Below are 21,820 nucleotides of genomic sequence, written 5' to 3' on the forward strand. Positions count from 1 at the left end.
GGGTGGTGCTGTTTCTTGCCGCCCAAGCGCTGCTCTGCTCGTACGTAGCCACAGCATTTTGACACATGAGGAGGCCGCGTCAACCACGCGGCAGCTGGAGCCGAGAGGGCCACGCCGTGCGGGCCAAGGTCGAGACCGGCCAAGCGGCACCCTCGACAGTTCGGCTGCGGGGCGCTGGAGAGGGGTTCGAAACGCCAGAGCCCCGTGGCTTGCGCCGTTTTGAGCTTGATGAAGCCGTTTTGGAAGCCGTACGCCAGCACGACGGGACGGACGGCGCCATGATGGTTGGGGGAGAGGGGGGGCGCCGACAGCTTCAGGGCCAAGGGGGTGGTGGCTGGCGCGTCCGTTGCGGGGCTCGAAACATGCTCCTCCTGTCGTTCTGTGCTGTGACTGAAGTGCAGGAGAAAAGAGAGCGCAGAGTGTACGAAGCTGGTAGTGGTTCTGGGACCCGTAGATGCGCGGCACGAAGCTGCAGGGCGGGAGCTTCTCTTACATTGTGTTTCAGGACGCGGGGGGAAACAGTGGTGGAGAACAGGATTGGATCGATCAGAAGCAGTTCCGCCGCAGCATTCGGGTGTCACCACGACTGCTCGGGTGCAGATGGATTTGCCAGTGGCGTCGCTGCGCATCACCTGGCGACTGCGGGCTGAGTGGAGCGGCAGGCAGGCCAGTCAAGGCGGCTTGGTTTATCGACGACATCTCCAGGGGGGAGGGTCCGGTCCTTGTCGACGATGGCGCTGCAGAGAGCGCGGGCGCCTCCCGTCTTGTTGGACGCTCGGCATCCTCTGTCATGCCAGACGAGGCTTGCCGGGCATGCTCCAGAGGTTGCGCGCGCGGCTTCGTACCGTGGGCGTTGGGCGCCATGGGCATCTCCACTCCGGGCGTCTGGGGGTCATCCATGGATCCATTGAGGCGACGTGGATGCTGGGCTTCTCCAGGGACTGGCAGGACAGGGACTGACTGGGTGCGCTGCACTCCCTGGATGAGACTTGCCGGCCAATCATGCCGGCGTCAGGGTCATGCTCAGTGGTGACTGACTAAAACGGGTCGTTTTGAGAACAACCAGCACACGGGGTAACAAAGTATCATACTATATGTACGTACGGGGTGGACGTCGACGGGCGACTGCTCGTATCGATGAGACCAGGCAGGTCTTTCAGTGGTAGTGGTAGTGGTGGTGGTGGTGGTGGTGGATGCAGCAGCAGATAGTACAGGAAAGCATGGCCCAAAGCACCGCATGCACCGCAAAGAAAACAGAGCAGAACATGACGACGTTCTGGATAGAGGCTGCACACGCATTCTAGGCATCTGAGTGGTTGATGGGCAGTGAAGATCTGACGAAGATCGCGGCCCCATCCAAGTCTGTCTGTCGTCCAACGACTCGCTGCGAAGCTCGCATTCGAGCGAGGGAGGGGACGATCGCCGGCAGAGACATTCTTTCCAGGAAGGAACGAGGAAGACGGCGCGTCAGAGTCTAGAGTCGGAGCCAGTCAGACTCGCACTTGCCTTTCTTATTCCCTTTCCAGCCATCAGTGTGCTGTGCCTTGGCTCCTGCCTCCTTGCCGGTTCACCTGTGAGGTACCAAACAAACACTTTCAAGTCTGTACTTAAGACACTCTCCCTGCCCCTTCCCTCCCGTCTCAAGAGCGTCTTGGGCTTTTCTCCCCTCCGCCTTGGCCTCCGCCTCAGTCTCAGTCTCAGTCTCCTCCTCCCCCTTCTCCCCTCCTCGCCCTTACTCTTGCTCTTGCTCTGACTCTTGCTCTTTGCTCCTCCTCTCGCCCGGCCCTCCACTTCCCCGCAATACAGCATCAATCGTCGCCGTATCGCAACGCACAAACGACAAACGGTGCAGGAAGGGAGCCTCGCTCTGACTGGCACATTCGCCGCTCCGCTTTGCCGCCGATCACGCGAGCGCAACCAAGACCAGGCCGACTGCGACGACTATTGGCCCCCGTGGCGTGAGGCTGGCTGCGAGATAGATGACGAACAGCCGGTTGGTCCCGCGGCAACGGAAGTGCACCACACCATCCACACCGCACACCACACCATCCACGTCGCCCTCGACCGCATCCCTGCCCGCCTGCCTGCCGCCGCCGGTCTTCGTCGCCCAGTGCCAAATCCCGAGCATCCAAAACAGACCAAGCGACCTCCATCCGTCTCTTGGGCTTGCTCCCTCAGGCCTAGCACCACGGGACCCCAGCCTGTGTGTTGAGTTAGAATCCGTGCAGTGTTAGTCGACGCCAGGACAATCTCAGGCTCGCAGACAGACAGCGGGCCGTGGACCCAACGCCAGTGCCCCCGAACCAACAACCGCCGCCCATCTTCATCTGAAGATTTTGCTTTCAATCCTACTTCCCTTTTTTTATATATATACTCTTTGTTGTCCTGCTTTATTGTCATACCTTTCTTCCCCCTTCTGGGTACTTTCTGGTCTTCCTGTTGGCACCCCCCTGTGCTGTGCACATGGCCAGCGCAGACTTTGTCGCTGTCACAAGAGCTTATTCCGACGCTTGTCTACGTTCTGATTCCTTCCCCCGTGACCTGATGGTGCCCGCCACGACGACGACGACGACGACGACAGCATCAAACCGCTCCTCGTTATTACCTCGCCGTATCTGCCATATCTACTACGCAAGATGGAGCATGGTGGTGTCCGCGAGCTGGACCTGAGCAACTGCGCACCCAGCCTCATGGCCGACAGGGTCGGGGTCGCGCCAGGCCTACGATGCAGCGCTGGTGAGTGAACGCTTTTTTTCTCTCTCGGGTCGTTCGTCTTCACATTTGTGTCTCTCACGGGAAGCTCGAGCGTGATTTACAGTCATGCGTCGACAAGGCAGTCGACCGAGGTGAGAGACTCTTCGGTTTCGGCTGCACGGCGGTCTGCGAGGGTCTGGACCCTGGCCTTTGACCCCAATGCCAAACGCCACAGGTTGGCACAAGGGTCAGGGTACCCTACTAGATCCGACTCGCGCCGGCACGCTTGGAGCGCGCCGCACGCCTTGCGTCGTCAACGACAATGGCGACTGGTGGACCATGGTCTCTTTTCGACGTCACTGCTGCGCCGTCGAGCAGCACAATTGGCTGGCCTCGCTCGCTCCTCTCGTTCACTTACCAACTCATTCTCGTTTGCTCATTTTGCCATCACATGAGAGCCTTTCATGATACAGCAGGACGCTGTCGGTTCATACGGCGCTAACGTCAATAGCTTTCTTCACCTTTCTAAGAGCCAACCTCGTTCTCACGCCCTCGGCGGTCTCATCCCCGGGCAGCACCCCCTATCTGGAACCCTACTCGCCCCAGCTCCCGTCATATCACCAACTTGTCAATCACAACCAGCCGTTTCAGTATCAAAAGTCCCGGATTTCTTCGCCTAACGCACCAACTCCTTCTCCGCTTGCCAAGCAACAACTTTCTGTCCGGCATTACCATCCCGACGATGACGTCCCCCCTCTCGCGCTCGACACCTTGGCCACGCCTGATGACAAGGCCGAGGGCCTGCGCCTTGTCGCCGACTCCGTCGCCCAGATGAGGCCCCGTGCCGCCCGCGTTCTAGCCCGTCATCCTCTCCTACTCGTCGCTTTGGCTGCTGCGTGGGCCCTCGTCTACGGCTTCGTTCACGCGTCTCGTGGTGGTAGCGCTGGAATGGCCTTCCCGATCGCCTGCGTCGCCATTGCGGTGTACCTGCTTACGATACGCTTTTGCACTGCTCGATACGACAGGCTCGCCAACAGCATCGACGTCTCGTGGCTCCAGCACCCTTTGAGCAGTGGGCATGAGGACGTCGTACTGGGTGCACGCCGTGGCGGCAAACTAGTTGGCACGCTCGTCCTGCGTATCGAGCCTCGTCTTGGTACAACCGCCGGTGGCGGCGGCAGCAATACTTCCTCCAACGGGTCTTATGCGTATCAATACTATCATCGCCGCAAGAACCGCAGCCGCAGTGCCACTTTTCGTGGTGGCCGGGGTGTCATCCGCGCCTGGACTACGTTGCAGGATCGCCGTGGCGAAGGCATTGGCCGCGAGCTCCTGAACGCGGCGGTGCGTCGCACGCGGGGCGTATGCGGACGTGATGCGCAGGTCGGCTTCGCCCAGGAGCATGCTAATAGTGTGATGTTCTTGCCAGAGCTCTTCACGGCGACATTTAAGCACGATGAGCGCCGGGCTGCGGAGGCGTTACAGGCCGTAGTCGACTCGTGGGATACGTCCAGGCGCAAGAAGAGGTGAACAGCAGCTCCAAGCTGACGCCTGCTTCTTGTTCCCTAGGAGCGCTACTTTGTGTGATTTGTACGCCTGTTGTCGATGAGCAGCATAACATTCTCTTGAGATACCCTGTCGTCCTGCGGACGACTTTCCGAGATACCCTCGCTTAAGCTTTGGACAGAAGGCGAGTCATTCATTAATAGCAAAATATTATGCGTCACGAGTGGGACGCAGTTGTCCCTCCATCGCCTTCATGTGCATGTCCATGGCCTAATTCCCAGAGCCGCAAGACAAGGCCTGCAATCGAGATACCGGCAACTCAAATCAACCGAAGTGAACTTAAGCAACCCGACTGTAAAAGCCACTTTGCAGATGTCCCAAAAAGATAACACACCAGCTTCCAGTATCGACCCTTTCCACATTTTATATGCATCATCTTCGAGGAGAAAAGCTGAGTCATGGAGGACCCATTCAAGAGCCTCGAGGCGGTTCGTGCCGCACATTCTTCCTCGCGTCGTATGTGTCGGGGTCAAAGCCGTAGATGGGTCGACCAATCTTTCTCAAAGCGAAAATGACCTACAAGGAGCCGTCAGCCTCCTCACTAACCCTTGCGAGCACGACATGGGGAGGGAGAGTAAGGACTTGGACTCACGTCATTCACTGTGATTGTCTTTGCCTGGCGATACTCAACCACCGTGTCACAGATATTCAGAATCTGATTACACATTGAGTCGTCAGCAAAACAGGGGCCTCGTATAAACTGGAGTTGGCACACGCGTATGCATGGGTGTGGTGGGCGTATGTATGCATGTATGTATGCATGCATGGTGGTGCTTACCGTTTCAAGACGGGTTTTGAGTGCGAGGCGTATCTCGGGATAGATGCCCGCAGAGATTCTCTTGACGCCGCCTCGTCGAGCGAGTCGTCTGCCAGAAGATGTCCATGTCAGCAACGGCCAGCTCCTTTCCACAGCAATGCGCACTAATAGGGTGACCCTCGTGCGGTGAGACACCCCCGTGTTATCGATTCGATCTTACCTGATTGCGGGTTTCGCTGGTTAGGGTCAATTAGCATGAGTAGCAGATTAAGGGTGTTCGCTCTCTTTCGAGCAGTGGGGGAGGGCCAACTTACTGACACCTTTAATGGAATCACGAAGGATTTTACTGCGGCGACGAGGTTAGCTGAGATGTGGGCTGGAGAGTAAACAGGTGCTTCGGGCTCCAGGCTCCCATTCATTTCGGACGTGCATGAGCCCGGTTGGGAAGGACGGGAAAGGCAGCTTGTGAGAAGGGAGGGACCAAGGACGTCTCATACCGATGTCGCTTCGCGCCTGTTACCGTCTTGCCGCCCACCGCAGGATGCACCCTGCTGGCGGTCCCCGGACGGGCCTTGCCGCCTGACGAAGAAGCAGGATATGGAGGCGCACGACGAGCCTGCCCAGGGCCGCCACGACCGGCAACCGTAGGCGCCATGATGATCAGATTGATCTTTCACCCCGCCACCACCTTTGCTCAAACAAAGACGATCGACGCAGGTGAGACTGATGGATGAATGGATTCCGCCACGAACCCCCCTGCGAGATGCGGGAGGTCAGTTTTTGGTCCTTGCTTCGCTGTTGTTGTGCGTGCAGCCAGCGGGGGCGCACGGGCAAGCTTCAAAGCCCAGGCACCGCCTTTCTTGTCGATGATGACGGCGACGTCGCGGGCTGCTGCTGTTAATACAAGCAAACTGCCTGCCTCGGGCTGCGCGCGGTCGTACCTATGTAACTAACTACCTTAGGTCACAGCGCCAGAGACGGACGACCAAGACGGACGCGTGAGCTTTTACCTTAGTACCTAAGGTAGGTACCTAGGCACTCAGTAGGCACCTGAGGTACCGGGCAGCCACAGCGGGGGGTTGCGGGGCGCGCAGGCGGCACTGATGAGAAGCTAGCTCAAGCTCCTCGTCGCCGTAGGACAAAAGGCGAGAAAAGAGGTGCGTCTTTGATACGAGAGGATGGCAGGTCTCGTCTTACTTTACGTCGTCGCAGGAGAACACGCGAGAGAAAGAAGAGTCGCAGGGGTGGAGGCGATTGTGAGAAAATGTCAAATCTGCAAACAGATTGACGTCGAGGCGTGGAAGAAGGTTTGCGAGTACAAAGTTGTAGCGCAGGTGGGGAATGGAACCCTGAGAGAGAACAAGGCTGACAAGCCCCGGCCAGCTGGTGGGCGGATTCCTCACAAGACGGTCTAGTCACGTGACGGTATTGTGAGGTGTCCCTGTGAAAGAGGCCGCCAACAACTTCAAACAAAGAGAGCAGCCCGTCGTTACGGCGGATTGCGGTTGGTTTTGTTAACACTGGGAACGACACGCGCCATAGTTGTCGCGTGGAGAACGGATAGATCCACACCGAGGGCACCCTAGTTGAATCATTAGTGCCGCTGCGGGACAACGAGTCCGCTCCACATGGCATTCAAGGGACGTTGGGTCGGGCAGAGCAAAGCAGCATGTCTGGTATCTCATAAGCAGCCGACTTTAAGAACCCTCGCTGTACCTAGATGCCTTTTTGTTCCATGTGCGCCGTCAACTCCAGCCATGTTGACCACACCAACCGGGGTCAGTGCGAGCCTTTGGGCCCTAGGGTATCTCATAGTTCCGTGTCATTCATTTCCCAGTGCCGTGTTGTATATGCCTCCATCGATCGCGGCCGCCGCCTCGAGTGATTGGTGTAATAAAGCAAGCTCAACCAAAACGCCGCTGATTCCGCCATTCCCTGCTAGTGCGCACAATGCCACATCACAGAGGTCGTAACTGAGTATTAGGCTTGTGCGTTCATCCCTCCGCATCGCGCGCACAGCACGAGGGCGAACGTGATATTGGGCGTAGTCCGCGGATCTGAACCCTGAATTGCACTGTGTTTGTCACAATCACAGCTCAGCCGGCGTCTCCGTAACAGCGTCTGTCTCGTGCTCGATTTCCGGTTCCTGCGAGACCTCCGCCTCGGGGGTCACTTCCTGCTTCAAGGCAACTACCAGCCCAGGAGCAGCAGCCTCAAGCTCAGCCGTTGGTGCAGATTCATCTTCGCCCACAGTGGCCGGCACGAGTTCTTCAGATATGGGGACGTCTTCGAGCTCCTGGTCTGGCTCCTCAAGGCGAGGCCTCTTGGCGGGTCGGTCTGATTGTGTCGCGACAGCGTCTTGCGCCTCCTTCAGCTCCAGCTCCAGTTCATCGAGGCGCCGCTTGAGATTGTTCTCCCGACGGTGACTGTCCTCGAGTTGTGCGCGCAGCTGAGCCTCGCTCTCTTGCACAGCCTCCAGCTGGGTGCGCAGCTGCGTCTGCTCTGCTCCGGCGACTTCCTGGCCACGTCGTGCCGCTGCCTCTTGTTGCTCGAGTTGGCTCAGACGGCCACGAAAGAGTTCGTTGATAACCTCAAGCTCGCTAACTCTCGTCTTAAGGCTAGAGTTATGGGCTATCAGTTGCTCGTGAGTCTGTGGCGTGTCGAGGCTCCGGTCTCCGTTCATAGGAGAGCCGCCATCGGCGCCAGTGGAGCCGTTGAAGCCCGTCTGGTACGGATCGTCGACCATGAAAGATGGCAGCCCCTGGTTGTACATCGACGGTGTGCCGGTTCGCGACACGGGCGAGTCGGAGCCTTCGATTGTGCCGTTCGCATTCTTCTGCGCCGATCGTTGTATCGCTTGTGCGGCAGTCGCGGCATTCTGGGCAAGGTTCTCAGCATCGCTTACACCGGGTAGCGAGGGGTGGTTATGTACCTGTTGTTGCTGTTGCTGCTGCTGCTGGAGGCTTGTTAGCATGTCCCAACACTGTCGCATATCCACGATCGGAAGGGAGGCGCGGACGAACCTTCTTCTTCGATGCCAAGTCTGGGCGAATCGTCTTGACGCGATTGCGACTTTTGATAACGTCCGTCTTTAGCGAGATGGGACGAGGGCGCCCATGCAACTTGAGGAAGAGACCGCATGCATTGCACAGAACGGCACCAAACTCATCGCGCCGCCAAAGTGGCGTCGTTGATGTTGTACAGTTTTGGCAGACGGGCTGCGAGGATGAGTTAGTTGCCATCATTTTGCCGGTTGCGCTCGGTGAGGATAAGGGCGGATCGCGAGGGCAGGGGCGAGGCGCGATAAATAATTTTATCGGTATCGTGATGATCGATAAGGATGACGGAGCAAAAAAATCTTTGGGCCGGCCTTTGCGCTCCGGCTGATAAGCCCAGATAGTGTCGCCTTGATTGGCGACCCGCTAATTGCCTTGTATGGACAAGCGCAGACAAAAAAGCTGTTGCGATAAGGCACGTGACACACCCGATATCTCAATGATTGGGGGGACTGCCCGGTATGCTAACCATGGGCGCTGCTCAAGACGCGACGTAGCCATTCTGCAGGCCTGCCGTTGCAACACGTTGTCGTTGCATCGTATCATAAGCAGTGTAGCCCCGCTGATACGTCGCAGTCCTTCACAGGAAAGGGTGGGGGGAATGGGCTGAGGAAAGAGCCGTGCGGTGTTTCGTGTAGACTTACCATGCCTCCTCCTCCTCCACTCGTTGCGGCGTGCGATATGCCTGCATTCATTAGTGCCTGTGGTGCCGACGTTGCCCTTATCGTGCCCAAGTTAGCGCAGTTTTCTATCGTTGTGGCCCTTGTATAGAGACTCGGCTGGCGCAAGGGAGTCGCTCCTCACGGCGTCGGCGCCGAGGAGGGTCCCTGCAGCCACTGTTGCTCGATGACTCTGGAGGAGAACTTCATACGGTGGCCGTACCTGAGCTGCGGCGAATCGGGTGTTGTGCTGTTGGCAGCATTGCTGGCGGCCAGGGCGGCGATGCCAGGCAAATGTGGAAGTGTTGCCGAGGCGGACGTGGAGGTCGAGCTCGGTCGCGAGATAGGATCCGCCGTTTGCGGTGGCAGCATCTGAAGGCCGTCTTCCATGATTGCTGCAGATTGCCAACTGTCCGAGAATGTAGCAGCGCTGGGGCCCTAGGCTGGTTGTGTCTTGGCTGATGGTTGAGGGTCTGGACGTTCGCGCGCCGGCTCGCTGCAAGGCCGAGCGTTCTCACGGTATGCAGATACAGGAGAATGTTGCTCTGCGAGGCGCGGTTTTGCTGCTCAGCTGACGCGCCGCGATTCGATGGCGGTCTCGTCGAGATGGCGCCGTCGGATTCGGGTCGACAGTGTCGGAGAGGGACGGGGATCGATTGCTTCGCGCAGAATAATAAGGCAGGCGGCAAAGGCAAAAAATCGGCTGACACGGGACCCTTGTGGATAACCGACGTACGCGTAAAGCCCGCGGCAGAATCGGCGTCGCTCGTGCGTTGTGGAGGTACAAGAAATAGTTGTCGAAGGGAAAGAAAAACAAGGCGTGGCGCGTGCGGTGCAAATTGAGTTGGCGGCTTCCCCATATACCATGACCGCTGCCGCTGTGACCCGTCTCAGCGGTGACAATGGCAGGAACAGGGACTCTTCGACTGCCACCCCGGAGGCGCTGCCAGGCCCTGAGTACGGACTCGGACGCTGGCTACCTTAACCTATGTGGTCCATCGCCAGCGGGACGGGAGGCCCCTGCAACTTGACGAAATGCATTGTCGGGATGCCGCGCTGCATTCGCAACGGCGCCATTGGCTTGTTGCTGTGCCGCCAGCCGGGAGAAATTGTTGCAGGTAATTTCCTGCCTTGGCATCGGTCGCGTCCTGGAGCGGCCTGCATTGCGATCTTATCGATTGCGCCCGGGGGGGCCGCAGACCTGCATCCTCCATGAACTCAATTCCCGGACCGTTCCCAGGCTCAATAAGCGTTACGGGACTTGACATGGCATAGTATGAGCCACCTGGCAGCGGGAGCCTCGTGATGAGCGCAGTGTCGACCAAAGGCCTTTCGAGACACCTACATTTGTGCAATGCCTGAAGTAACCTACCTAACTAAGTTGCTAAGTACTTCGTATGTACGTTGCCGCACCGTCCATGCCCGCCACCGACCGTCATGACATGCGGGTGGATGACAAGCGGGAATCCGCGGCATCACCGCCTGCCAGGTGGGCAAGGGCCCGCAGTGAGGCCCACTGGTAACGCCGGGTGCCTCCAGGCTGGTTGACACCTGGGCAATACCTACTAGCATTGCTACAGCACTGCGGGCTCATGGACTGAGGCGCCCCGGGAACCACGTCCACTGGCTAACCTGGGAGCGTTGACCACCTGCTGGCTGGGCTGTCAATGTGGGTACCCACTTCCGGCATGTACCGCCGTACCGCGGGTCCTGCTTGCCGCCTTGCCCCTCCATGCTGCATCCATCCCGGCCCTGCCAGAAGCGGTGAATTCAGCCTCGACAAACCTCAAGAGACAGTCCCGCTCGACCTCCAGCAGCATCTAATTTGAGCCCCCTGGCTGCTGTACCTACTCCTATATCACGCCGCATCACCTAGAACTCGAGCGGAAATACAACCTCCGCCATGTTCAACTGGGCAAAGCAACAGTAAGTCGCTGTCTCGTGTCCCTCGCTTCTCAACTCTCGGACTGACCGGGCCACCCACCCCAGGCTGGCCAACGTCGCCGGCACCCAAGAGCCCATTTATGGCCCCTCCGCAATCAAATCAGTCGCAGAGGAGGCTCAGACGAAGCCATACACCGAGATTACCCGTGATGACTTGAAGTGGCAGGCGATGGAGTCCACTTGCGTCGAGACGGAAAGCTTCTATCTCTTCGCGGACAGCGGCCACATTGCCCTCGCACAAGTCATCTACAGCAACGTTGCGTAAGCTTCCAACATTCCACATCCCTCCCACTGCCATGACTGACATTGAGCATGCAGTGGCATCCGTACAACGTGCCAGTTCAACTCCAAGGTCTTCTCCAAGGACCCCTCCAAGCCGCACCTGTGGTGCTCCACGCCCCTGAACAACGTCGAGTTCAGCGAAGACAAGACATCGTTTTACGCTGACGACTGTGCCGTCGAGCTGTCCGAGGACGGAAACTCATACACCATCAAGAGCATGAACGATGAGAGGTCCATCGTCAACGTCAAGATCACAAAGGCCGCGCCGGGTTTCAAGGCCGGCGAAACGGGCACAACAAAGTTCGGCACCGATCTGGAGAACCCGTGGGGCGTTATGAGACATGCATTTTGGCCGCGATGCACCGTCGAAGGCACCATCACCACCCCCGATGGCCCCATCGACTTCAAGGGCCGCGCGCTGTATTCGTACGCCATCCAAGGCATGAAGCCCCACCACGCTGCCGCACGTTGGAATTTCGCCGACTTCCAGGGTCCCAACTACTCAGCCATCCTCATGGAGTTTACCACTCCCCCTTCGTACGGTACCACCAAAGTCATTGTGGGCGGTATCGTCAAGGACGGCGAGATTGTTGCCGCCGGCTGCGACATGGAGGCGCTTCACACCACCGTCAACAATGATGCCGAGAATGAGTGGCCCGAGCCTAGCCATGTCAAATTTGTTTGGTCCAACAAGGACAAGGGTGGCAAGCCCGTGGAGGCGGTCATCGAGGGGTCGCTTGGTGACAGAGTCGATAGAGTTGACGTCATGGCTGAGGTTCCGGGTTTTGTCAAGAAGATTGTAGCTGGCGCCGCCGGAACGAAGCCCTACATCTACCAGGTTTGTGCCTTGCCACAGCTCGCCTCATACGCCCCTTGCTGACACGAAATTAGTACTCACCCAAAGTTACCCTCAAACTGAAGATTGGCGACGAAGAAATCAGCGAAGAAGGCCAGATGTTCACCGAGGCTACATTCATCTCAGAGGCGTAATCTGGTCGTGCCTCGTACGCGCATTATTCATCGTTCAGACGGGTTGCATCACTTGGGTACGACGTAAACAGGCGTTGAAGACGGCATTGGTCACTCGCTTCCCTATTCCCCCTCTCATTCCAAGCATTAATGGACGTCACAGTACATGAACAAGACATTGGTACTGCCAGCATTATTACACTATACTTAATATGAAATCAGATCTCTTGCTTCACTGGAGCTGAGGAAGATGAGCGAGCCTCGTTTGCGGTCGAATTCTTTCAAGGTGGGCTGCTTCCGTTGATGGACGGCAGCTTACCCGTGCACACATGGGCCAAGCCGACGATTCGAGCCACGTGACAACAGCAGGACAGCAGTAGAGTCAGAAACCCGCATTCGAAGAGTACTTCATGGCATCGCCTCACACTTGCGCGTGCCAGTGCAAAAAGTTGTTGGCGGAGAAGCAAGGTCTCAAAGTGCGCAGCATTCCAGTCCGTCCACGCTGGCGCGCAGAACAATAGCGTGCACAATGCTCCACGCAATGGGCTGCATCGAAGACAAGATGCCGATGCCGTGCAACGCGCCGGCTTTAGACATCATCGTCGCTTCAATCCACATCCGCGCAATGTCGTTGAACTCCCGTCGCAAGGGCGCTGCGGCGTACAGACCCATCGTGCCGTCGCCACTGAACCCCAGAAGTCAGGAGGGAGCAGCGCAGGCGCTGCGAACACGGAGAGTCACCAGGGCGCTGAGGAGGAACGTGGGTATGAGCCCGGCCCAGAGGCTGCTGCGGTACAAGGCGGCCGAGGCCTGGAGATCAGAAGCAACGCGGCGCGAATTGGCCAAGTGGGAGAAGAGGGCCGCCGAGGCGACGGCGCGGCAAGTAAGTGCTCAGCGTGATACGGCGCAGCGTCTTTCTCTCCCTCGGGTGTCTATCGCAGATTTTAACTACAATGAAGCAGATAAAGTCTGCCTCGCTGAGGCCGGAGTGGAAGACGAGGCGGAAGATACACTGTGAGCCCGAGAATAGAAACGACGACGACAAAGAGAATCGCGGCGAGGACGGGAGTGAGAACGCGGAAGGAGAGGGGTTTGATGGGCGACAGCAGTACCTGTTCCAGATGCCGGATTTGGGCTTCTTCACGCCGCGGCGGGTGGTACTGGCCGTGGGCAGGCTGCGCATGCTGCCGTCGCTGCGGATGCACAACTTTGTACGGTACGGTGACACGGCCAAGACGTGAAGCTCGAGGATCTGCATTCACAGGGGCGGCCAAAAGGTTGGCGCGCTTTCGGGCGGATTTCTCCGTCAATGAGAACCTTTTTTTATTTGGTTTTTGTTCAACGCTCAGTTGCGTGTGAGCTGCTCGGTGGGGCTGCGGGATGACAGTTCCCCAACCGATGAGGCCGAGTTGGGGGTTGAGCTCGTCTTGTCTCTATGGATATACTTCGAATACATTCGTTGCGTTGGACGTTGACAGTCGATATCGTACATTGTGGTGAGGCCAAGACTCTGTCTCATGATTTCTTCTCCTTATCCTGTCCCGTCGGTTGTCGTTTGTCCTGGGACTCTTCCGAATTGGAAATTTCGGTGGCCGATGTGTTCCCTTTGCTTTTGTCCTTGTCTGACAGGGCCTTTTCCACCTGCCATATCGCCCGCTCAAGCTCAATCTCGAGAGCAGGGATGTCAAGTGCCTCAGAGAAGGCACGAACTTGCTTCTGAGTAAGGAGCAGCTCCTCGCGGCTGGACGTCTCAGTCGCGGCGTCCTTGCTACTGTAGAGCTTGTCGAGGATCTTGGAGGGCGAGGGTTGCAGCAGCTTGTTCTCAACGAGCCACTGGACGTGCTTGCCGCCCGATATGGCTTTCCAGTGGGACCACGCGCGGTACACGAGGTAGAAGAAGGGCAGGTTGGGAATTCTGAGCGCCGGGCATGGTCAGCGCAAAGCATGCTCCAGGAGAAGAAAGGGGGAATTGGACCATACATAGGCACCAGCGCAAAAGGTATGGTAATGGGCATCCCCACAAAGCACCACAACATCTTCTTCTTGTGTAGGCCCTGCCTCTCCTTCGCCAGCCGCAGGGCCAGCTGCTCGGCCTTTGCGACGGCGATGGCGCTCGCGGGGAAGACTAGCTCGACCTTTTCCTTGCCGTGCAGCTCGTCGTCACGGCGGCGGGCCGACAGAGGAGGCACCGACTTGAGACCCCATTCCTCGTAAGGGATGCGCCGGAAGGCGTGGTTGCCGTAGTCGACGACCTTTCTCTGCCAACCCGACTCCTTCTTTTCCCACTCGGCCCATTTCTTGGCCGCCCAGGCAGCACCGCGATCGACGTAGCTGCGATCCGAGGGGGACGTGGTGACGTGCAGGCGCTGCGCGTACATGAAGGTGCGCCGCGTCGAGACGGGCAGGAGGAAGAGGCGCATCCTGGGCCTCTCCGCGAGCACTGCGACTCTCAGGTAATGTCGCTATTTTGTGCGATCGTCTGCGCGCCAAGGGGCTGCTGCTGTAGGCAAGCTAGCTGAGCTGACTGATGCTGGCCACCGTTCTACCCGGCTGGCGCGATGCGAATGGCGACCCCGGGTTCAGTCCAGGGCAGCAGAGAGGCCGCGGCGCAAGTCTTTACCGGACCATGGCGGCAGATGCGGAATTGCGGATGCGGATACGGATATGCGGTCTCTCAAGTCTGTCACGGACGGAATTCGGGGCGGTGTCGCCAGGAAGCGAAAAGAGGCAGCCTGAGGCAAGAGACGACGCAGAGAGACAGGGAGGGAGGGAGCAGCAGTTGAGGTTGGCGCGCGCCCTACGACGTGCCCTCGGTGAAATCCCAGCGCGCCGTTGGGTTATTAGTTAGCTCCATCCAGCAAGTGCCGCCGCTGGCGAAACTGGGCCGGAGACTGACGCACATGGGCGTCATCGTCATTGGCACTGGCAGCGTGCGGTGGGCCGGCGACAGCGGCCACCTACCCTGCACCATTTTCTGCTGCTCCAATTGACGATTCCGTGTAAACAGCGGACTGTGGTCGGCAGGCCGGCAGGCTTTCCTGTTGGCATTAGATGCATAGACGGTATTTCTTTTGCCCCTTCTTGGCCCCTGGGACTTTTGAGGCGGGTGTCAGCCGAGATCCTATCATGGAAGAGGGGGCAAGAAATATCATTGATGGTTAGACAAACTCAACAAACTAGACGCTCAAGTGCAGTGGAGGCAACTCTAATGTATAACGAAAGCACCTCATTGTTAAGACGAAGAGACTCGAGCTCAGCGTGGGATGACCAGGCACTAACATATAAGGCAAACAGTCAATCAATTGCAGTGCGCATGCAGGTCATGGGCATGAGCAGTACTTCATACGTACGAAGTATACCGAGCCGAAACCAAGCGCCAACTACGAAGTACGTGCTGTATGCACTATGCCAGGCTTGAGAAGGGCGCTTGGGCCTACACTTACAAGACCCAGCCAGGTCCAGGCGAATACCGACGCACACCATTGACGGCTCGATGCACGTGCAAACGTAGCCGACGGACCAGCATCTGGTCGCGTTCAATGCCCAAGCCAATACTTAGAGTCTTCCGCTTCAGCGTTCATAGAAGAACTTCCTGGGCTGCGGAAATTCAACGGTGGGGCAGGGTTAGGCTCTAATAACGCTTCCACCGTGCCCCACCGCTCATCCACTCGAAGCTGTGGCGCTGTCTTCTTATAACCAAATAAGAACTAGGCATTCAACAATCACCACTGGGCGGATGGTTTAGTGGTATAATTCTCCCTTAGCATCTTGCTTCCATCTGGGAGAGGTCCGGGGTTCGATTCCCCGTTCGTCCAGCATTCGTCTCGGTTCCGAATTTACAAGTTTGGAGTCGAATTAAACTTTTGTCGTTTTTGACCGGAGGTCAGTTCCTCCTTTTTGTCCGCAACCCCACAATCGTCAATTTTTTTCCCTCGGCCCCCCTGACATGCCAGGTTCATAATGGGGTTTATGTCGCTCGGGTCTTCAACAAATCAGAGCCCACACAGCTCAACGGGATTCATCGGGGCGGATGGTTTAGTGGTATAATTCTCCCTTAGCATGGGCAGTCCGAGCGATTGCTCTCATCTGGGAGAGGTCCGGGGTTCGATTCCCCGTTCGTCCATGAGTTGCGAGCGCCTCACGCGTTTTCTTTTTTTGCAGTGTGTTGCGTTGATGTCAGGGTTTTTTTTGTGGTTTTTGGTGGTGCCTCCGGCTCGGGTGTCTCGATTCGGCGTTGCCAAAGTGTGTGCGTGAGGAAGCGTGTCACGTGCCTATTCCGGATGACCGCTATGGGGCGGCTGTGGTGTGCTGTGACTCTGAGCATGCACATGCAGGCTTCAGCCGAACCGTAGGGAATCAGCTGCTCGCATCGCTGTCCATGGTGTGACCGGTCCGGTGTTGCGCTTGCGCCCGCAGCGTACAGAGTAGGCGACTACTGTTCGGGTCGGCTTGCTTCTTGAATCACCATGAACAGGATTTTGTCGGGAGCTGGGGAGCGCTTTGGGCTTACGACATGACCGCCGAGCGCGCACGAAGCAGGCGTCCCCATCTCACTGACCGTACTTTGTACCTCGCTCGGAATACGGAGCCGAGGGCATGTAGACTTTAGCTGGTGCTGGAGAGCCCGGCCTTTGATGGTCGAGGCAGATACTGGCGAGAGTCCACATGTTCAACTCTCGCATCGGCGCGGCCGATGGTGTGTCATGGACGTGGCGGCGGCAGGAACGCACGGTCTGTTCGGTGGCACAATGCCTCGGACTCGAGCCAGACCAAGACCGTTCTTATGCGTCGTAACCTCGCCTTGGAGGTCCTACGGTTCCGTTGGCTGAGATGAGGGATGGCAAGGCGCAACGACGAAGGTTGCTCCGAACCAGGCCCGGGACCCACCATGGGCCGGCCCGTGTAAGGCCCCACCTCACTCACCCACAGCCACAGCTAAAATCCTCCCAGCGCCGCTTCAGGTCCTTCATCGCGCGCCCGTGTTTGGAGGAAGTGAACGAAAACAGGCCGAAAGCTCTGACCAACGGCCCAGACAAAGACAGGGCGGGAGACGCGTGAGGGACGGAGAAGGAGGCGAGCGTGAGATCATGCACGAGTATCGCCTGGTGCAGGCCTGCAGCAGCAGCAATCAGGGTGCTGTGGCTGCAGCTGTCGTGCCTGGCCAGCGAACGACGAGGCTGCCTCGCGGGGCGGCAACCGTCCACTGGCGGACATCCGTCCTCATTGACACACATAGCGCAGGAAACCCGACGGCCGCTCTCAACGCCGATAAACCTTTCTTTTGCAGACTCGATAGACAACGTCGCGTCTTGCCGGAAGCGCCGCCGTTCCAGTGACGTCGGCGCCACGTGATGGGGCCGGGCGGGGGAGGACGGGAGAAGAGGAGAAGAAGAAGAAGAAGCGATGAGCCTAGGGGAAGGCCCAACCCCCTCCGTTGTTGCCATTTCGATTTTCATTCTCCATCTCCATTTGGTTGCCGCCGGCGCTTCGAGGCTGAACCACGCATACGTGCATACATACATACATACTACCTCATCCCTCCCCCCTCCTCTCTCGACTCCACCCATCTCATCCAACCCCCTCCGCTCATCCGCTACTTCATTCTCCGCCACGACCACCGCAGCCAGACCGCCGCCCGCGTTTGCGTGCACACCATCATCATACCCCCCGTTGTGAGCTCCAATACGGGCGCCCCAGCTCGTGCGTGCCTGGAGAGCCTGACCCATTCTGGGGGCGCCTTTTACTCGACCAATTACGGCGTCGCATCGTCCATACAGGTCCAGGAACCAAGTTGGTGCCGCCGGGACAGGCCACTTGACCACGCCTCGGGTCGACCCCGTCCGTCTGACTCTGCTCACGTACGGACGGTTACGGCCACAACCCTGTCACATCATCGGGTCGCTCACTCACTCATCAGTGCTCTAACGGCCGGCCACCAACGCTGCGGGACCCTGCGGGTGCCTGCGACCTGCGACCACGACCGGCATCAGGATCCCCAGGGAAGCCTCCATCTTATATATCTAGTCCTGTAGCGGCCCAACCTGCATCAGCGATCCCCCCCTCCCTTGACGCCAGACCGCAGCGTCTTCATGGTTGCTGGCGGCCATGCACGTCCCACCTGCCGACCCCAACCGACGCTGTGATGCAATAGGCACCTGCAGCGTGGACAGCCCTGACTGGTTCGACGAGGCTGCCTCTTGCTTCCTGCATGCTTCGACTACGACTGGCGTCGCCCCTACGTCCCTTCGCACATAGCTTGGACGCCTTTCTCATCGCTCGCGGTTGGCGAGCCGGACCAAGCGCCCCCAGCGCCCCAGAGCCCAACCCCAGCCTGGGGCTGCGAACAAGATGGGGCTGGATTCCCATCGAGTCGCCGACAATGGCGACGGACGCTCTGCGCGCTCAAGACGCTATCGCGCCGAGTCGCACGATTGGGACACGCAGCCCGACCCAATTCGTGATTCGCCGCCTCACCATCGGGCCGGCAAAGTACATAGCTCCCGGCGCAGGACCTCGATGCGCCGCGCCGGAAGCAGCTCCAGGAGCCTGGATGTGCCAGAGTCTGTGACCATGCCGCCGCCGCCGCCGCCGGCCAGGTCCTCGACCGACGTCTATAGACGACCGAGGAATTGGATGGCCTACGACGACGGAAGAGAGTCGGTCACCAGCCGGCGGCGCTCCAGGAGAGATGCCTCTCCAACATATGATCGCCGGGACTATGGCTCCGCTGATCATTCTGCGTACTCGTCGCCAAGCGGCCTGGCGTATGGCGATGCCGATAGGAACCACATCGAGGTCGTTGAAGACGCCGAGGAGGAGGTCGCCACGCGACGTGGCGGCAGGCAGTCCAGCCGTGATGACTACATGAGCTCATCAGCGGGGACGAGGTATCGACGCCGTGGTCGGCGACGGAGCCATACCGAAGAGATAGTAGTATTACGACCAGACCACCTGCGCGACGATGACGACGCTTCGCCCGCCCGCGAATCGTCCCGCACGGCGGACTTTAGCGGCTCTTCCCGGCATGGTCGGAGGCAGATGCAAAATGTCATTGAAGATTCAAGACCGCCAGTATCTTCTCAAAGGTATGTTGGCCTCGGCAATCCCTGAGCACGCGAATGCTAAATCCATCGGCCTCAGATCTCTTGTAAAACGAAGACACCGATCGGCCGAGGTGATTCAACACGACGATCGTCCTCGGAGATCTAGCACAGTTCGGTCCAGCCGGAGCAGGGCAGGGTCTTTCTCAGGCGGTCCCTCCGGTATACTCGGTAGCATTTTCGGGACACCGTCGTCCCGACGTGCCTCGCCAGAGAGGCACGCCAAAGAGCCTAGAGCCGCACCACGGTCCGTGGCACTCGACGTGTGGTGCTGTTATTCAGCTGACACGAAGCAGGGTCGACTGTGTGATTTGCATGGGTGACATTTCACTCTCCAAGGCAGCCAAGCTAAGATGCGGACATGCCATGTGCCGGTCGTGTTTGGAGCGCATCTTCAAGCTATCCATTACAGACCCACAACACATGCCCCCCAAGTGTTGCTCCCAAGAGCATATCCCGCTCAAGCACGTGGAGCGCCTATTCGATAGCAAGTTTAAGAAGACGTGGAATCGCAAGTTCGCAGAATACTCGACCAAAAATCGCCTCTACTGCCCGTCGCGGAAATGCGGCGAGTGGATCAAGCCAGCCAACATTCGCAGAGAACATGGCCGAAAGGTCGCCCGCTGCAGCCGTTGCAAGACCAAGGTGTGCGGCATCTGCAACGGCAAATGGCATGGTTCAGACGAATGCCCTAGGGACGAGGAAACGGCCCAGCTTCTGGCGCAAGCGAAAGAGGAGGGCTGGAAGCGATGCTATCGCTGCCGAGCCGTGGTCGAGTTGAAAGAAGGATGTAATCATATGACGTGGTAAGTCGCTTTAAACAGTCTCTATCAAGTCGCCCTGTTGCTGACACGACGTGCAGTCGGTGCGGCGCGGAATTTTGTATGATATGCGGCGTCAAGTGGAAGGGGTGCGACTGCCCGTGGTTCAACGATGGCGGCTACACGGGCGATTTTCTAGAGCATATGAATGTGCCGATACCGCAGATCAGGGGCGACCTACGAGACATTTTCAACAGTGAAGGCCCGCCAGCTCCGGCAGAGCTGCGAGACAGCCACCCAGTGACGATGCCGGTCCGGATGCGGCCGCGGCCGCGCAGCTACCAGGAAGAGATGCTTGTGCGACAACTACAGGAACGGCGAGATGCCGAGGTGGCGCGAAATTTACAATATTCTGACGACATTTACGATGAACATGACATGATGGGCGGCGTCGGCGACGTGCTTGGCATTGGGAACGCAGCAGGGCATTACATGAACGACAACTACAGACGCGGTGGCCGCTTCACGGCGCCTCTGCAGGGGCCACCTCGCGTGACGGGTCTGGACAGTGGCGTGGACTACGTGGCCGGATTTGGGCGGGCGAGGGGCCACCGAGGGGACTCGATGGAGCGCCGACTGGCGGACAGGATGTCGGAGACGAGATCCGGGATTGGGATGCGAGGGCCGGTGATGGCACCGCTGTCGCCGCCGATGTCACCACCGATGCGTGGGCCTCCTCCAATGGTGGCGGCGGCGCCTCCCATACCGGTGGAGATGATGGCGCGGACAGTGGTGCAGGGACGCGGAGGGCTCAGGCATCACAGTTTGGAGGAGGAATTGTACAACAGGTCGCCGCACACGCCGCGGTCAGAGCGGGTGGTGGGCGGGCGCATGTCGCGAAACTACCAAGACGAAGCAGAGATTCACGCCCCCAGGGGTACGAGGCAGCGCTTGCGCGTCGAGGAGCGGCCACGGCCGTCGGATATGGCGGGCCTCAGGAGCTACGGCGGGCAGGGTATGGGACGGGTATCGCAGTGGAGGACGTTTGTGGAACCAGGCGTTCCGGACGGGGAGTCGGTTGTTGGGCATGCCTGAGTGCGTATGGAGTGTTGTACCTACAATGGGCTGTCTCTTCTCTTGGGATAATGACAACCCAAGCTTCTCAGGGGCGGACGGAGCATGAGACGTGAAGCACGAGTGATGGGCGAGTATGCAGCGTCGCGGTATCGCCGTGAAGCGCCCCGAACATGCGGCTCGTGAGCAGTATCGTATACGTACTGTGGTGTACTATATGTTTCTTGGTATGCCACGTAGCTTGAAGTTGGGTGATGCAGCCGGTCACATGTAATTTCGGGTGCCATGCGTAATCTGCTGGCAGATTCTACTGCTGGGGTGACGATGGTGCGGCCCAACAAGGCTCGAGGTCGACGCCCTCACAGGAGCAAAGCCGCAATAGGGGCTGATGAGGGCGCAGGTCCGCGTGATGTCACGAGGGGCGGGCGCTCGTGATGAGAGAGCGGGCGCTTGATGGTCGACGAGCGGGCGGCGGCGGCGGCGGCTGGAGCGGGGTGTGGGCCGGCCGCCGCCCAACTGCTCACACGACGAGACCGGGAAGCACGCGCACGGTGCGTTGCGCCCGTGGGCAGTTTTTGTCGGTTTTGGACGCTGCCCTTTTGGCATGGTGGCGGGGGATGGGGGTTTAGATTGAAGGGTGAAAAAGGAAGGGGGGGGGGGGGTTCTTCGTGGCGCATGTCGGGACCGGAGCCGGCGGAGGACCCTTGCAGTCCGGCCGGCCGACGTTTGTAGGTACCTAGGTAGGTAGGAAGGCATGTGCCTCTCTCTATAAGGTACCTGAGATACTACGTGCGTGCCTACTAAGGCATGTACTATGGACGAAGTAGGTATCTCGCGGGTGCCATTGAGACCCGTTTTGTCAGCGCTGCTGTGGCGGGCCACTTCACTTCGGATACCAGAGACAGGTACTACGCTTGGAAAGGGATGGACAGACGGAGACAGTCGGAAAAGCGGATGG

The 21,820-nt window shown here is 58.6% G+C and overlaps 7 protein-coding genes and 2 non-coding genes across 9 annotated transcripts; 6 read left to right on the top strand and 3 right to left on the bottom strand.

Annotated features, from left to right (window-relative positions):
• The first annotated feature begins 1,266 nt into the window (after positions 1-1,266).
• On the top strand, positions 1,267-4,437 carry JDV02_007575 (uncharacterized protein). Its single transcript, XM_047989082.1, has 2 exons — positions 1,267-2,736; positions 3,206-4,437. Exons 1-2 carry the CDS (start codon positions 2,637-2,639, stop codon positions 4,222-4,224), a joined length of 1,119 nt encoding a protein of 372 aa, XP_047845081.1. The 5' UTR covers positions 1,267-2,636; the 3' UTR covers positions 4,225-4,437.
• Positions 4,438-4,671: 234 nt separating this feature from the next.
• On the bottom strand, positions 4,672-5,672 carry JDV02_007576 (uncharacterized protein; the record flags this gene model as incomplete). The annotated part of the gene is made up of 6 exons (XM_047989083.1): positions 4,672-4,776; positions 4,853-4,915; positions 5,039-5,126; positions 5,238-5,253; positions 5,332-5,363; positions 5,515-5,672. The coding sequence occupies 6 exons, from the start codon at positions 5,670-5,672 to the stop codon at positions 4,672-4,674; spliced, it is 462 nt and encodes a 153-aa protein (XP_047845082.1).
• Positions 5,673-6,525: 853 nt separating this feature from the next.
• Positions 6,526-9,822, bottom strand: GZF3 (GATA zinc finger protein 3). Its single transcript, XM_047989084.1, has 5 exons — positions 8,956-9,822; positions 8,718-8,793; positions 8,041-8,235; positions 7,950-7,973; positions 6,526-7,895 (listed from the first exon to the last, which is right to left on the bottom strand). The coding sequence occupies exons 1-5, from the start codon at positions 9,120-9,122 to the stop codon at positions 7,107-7,109; spliced, it is 1,251 nt and encodes a 416-aa protein (XP_047845083.1). The 5' UTR covers positions 9,123-9,822; the 3' UTR covers positions 6,526-7,106.
• Positions 9,823-10,635: 813 nt separating this feature from the next.
• Positions 10,636-11,948, top strand: SVF1 (Putative cell survival pathways protein; the record flags this gene model as incomplete). Its single annotated transcript, XM_047989085.1, has 4 exons — positions 10,636-10,658; positions 10,722-10,937; positions 10,995-11,796; positions 11,850-11,948. 4 exons carry the CDS (start codon positions 10,636-10,638, stop codon positions 11,946-11,948), a joined length of 1,140 nt encoding a protein of 379 aa, XP_047845084.1.
• A 508-nt stretch (positions 11,949-12,456) lies between these two features.
• Positions 12,457-13,168, top strand: JDV02_007579 (uncharacterized protein; the record flags this gene model as incomplete). Its single annotated transcript, XM_047989086.1, has 2 exons — positions 12,457-12,810; positions 12,887-13,168. 2 exons carry the CDS (start codon positions 12,457-12,459, stop codon positions 13,166-13,168), a joined length of 636 nt encoding a protein of 211 aa, XP_047845085.1.
• A 274-nt stretch (positions 13,169-13,442) lies between these two features.
• JDV02_007580 (uncharacterized protein) lies at positions 13,443-14,347 on the bottom strand (the record flags this gene model as incomplete). Its single annotated transcript, XM_047989087.1, has 2 exons — positions 13,443-13,842; positions 13,908-14,347. The coding sequence occupies 2 exons, from the start codon at positions 14,345-14,347 to the stop codon at positions 13,443-13,445; spliced, it is 840 nt and encodes a 279-aa protein (XP_047845086.1).
• A 1,310-nt stretch (positions 14,348-15,657) lies between these two features.
• On the top strand, positions 15,658-15,742 carry JDV02_007581. The gene has a single exon. It is a non-coding gene; the product is annotated as a tRNA-Ala (tRNA).
• Positions 15,743-15,951: 209 nt separating this feature from the next.
• Positions 15,952-16,050, top strand: JDV02_007582. Its single transcript has one exon. It is a non-coding gene; the product is annotated as a tRNA-Ala (tRNA).
• Positions 16,051-16,738: 688 nt separating this feature from the next.
• JDV02_007583 (uncharacterized protein) lies at positions 16,739-21,473 on the top strand. Its single transcript, XM_047989088.1, has 4 exons — positions 16,739-19,012; positions 19,068-19,274; positions 19,324-19,833; positions 19,890-21,473. The coding sequence occupies exons 1-4, from the start codon at positions 18,276-18,278 to the stop codon at positions 20,881-20,883; spliced, it is 2,448 nt and encodes an 815-aa protein (XP_047845087.1). The 5' UTR covers positions 16,739-18,275; the 3' UTR covers positions 20,884-21,473.
• Positions 21,474-21,820: the final 347 nt, after the last annotated feature.

This window comes from Purpureocillium takamizusanense, chromosome 7 (assembly GCF_022605165.1).
Source record: "Purpureocillium takamizusanense chromosome 7, complete sequence".
NCBI lineage: Eukaryota > Fungi > Ascomycota > Sordariomycetes > Hypocreales > Ophiocordycipitaceae > Purpureocillium > Purpureocillium takamizusanense.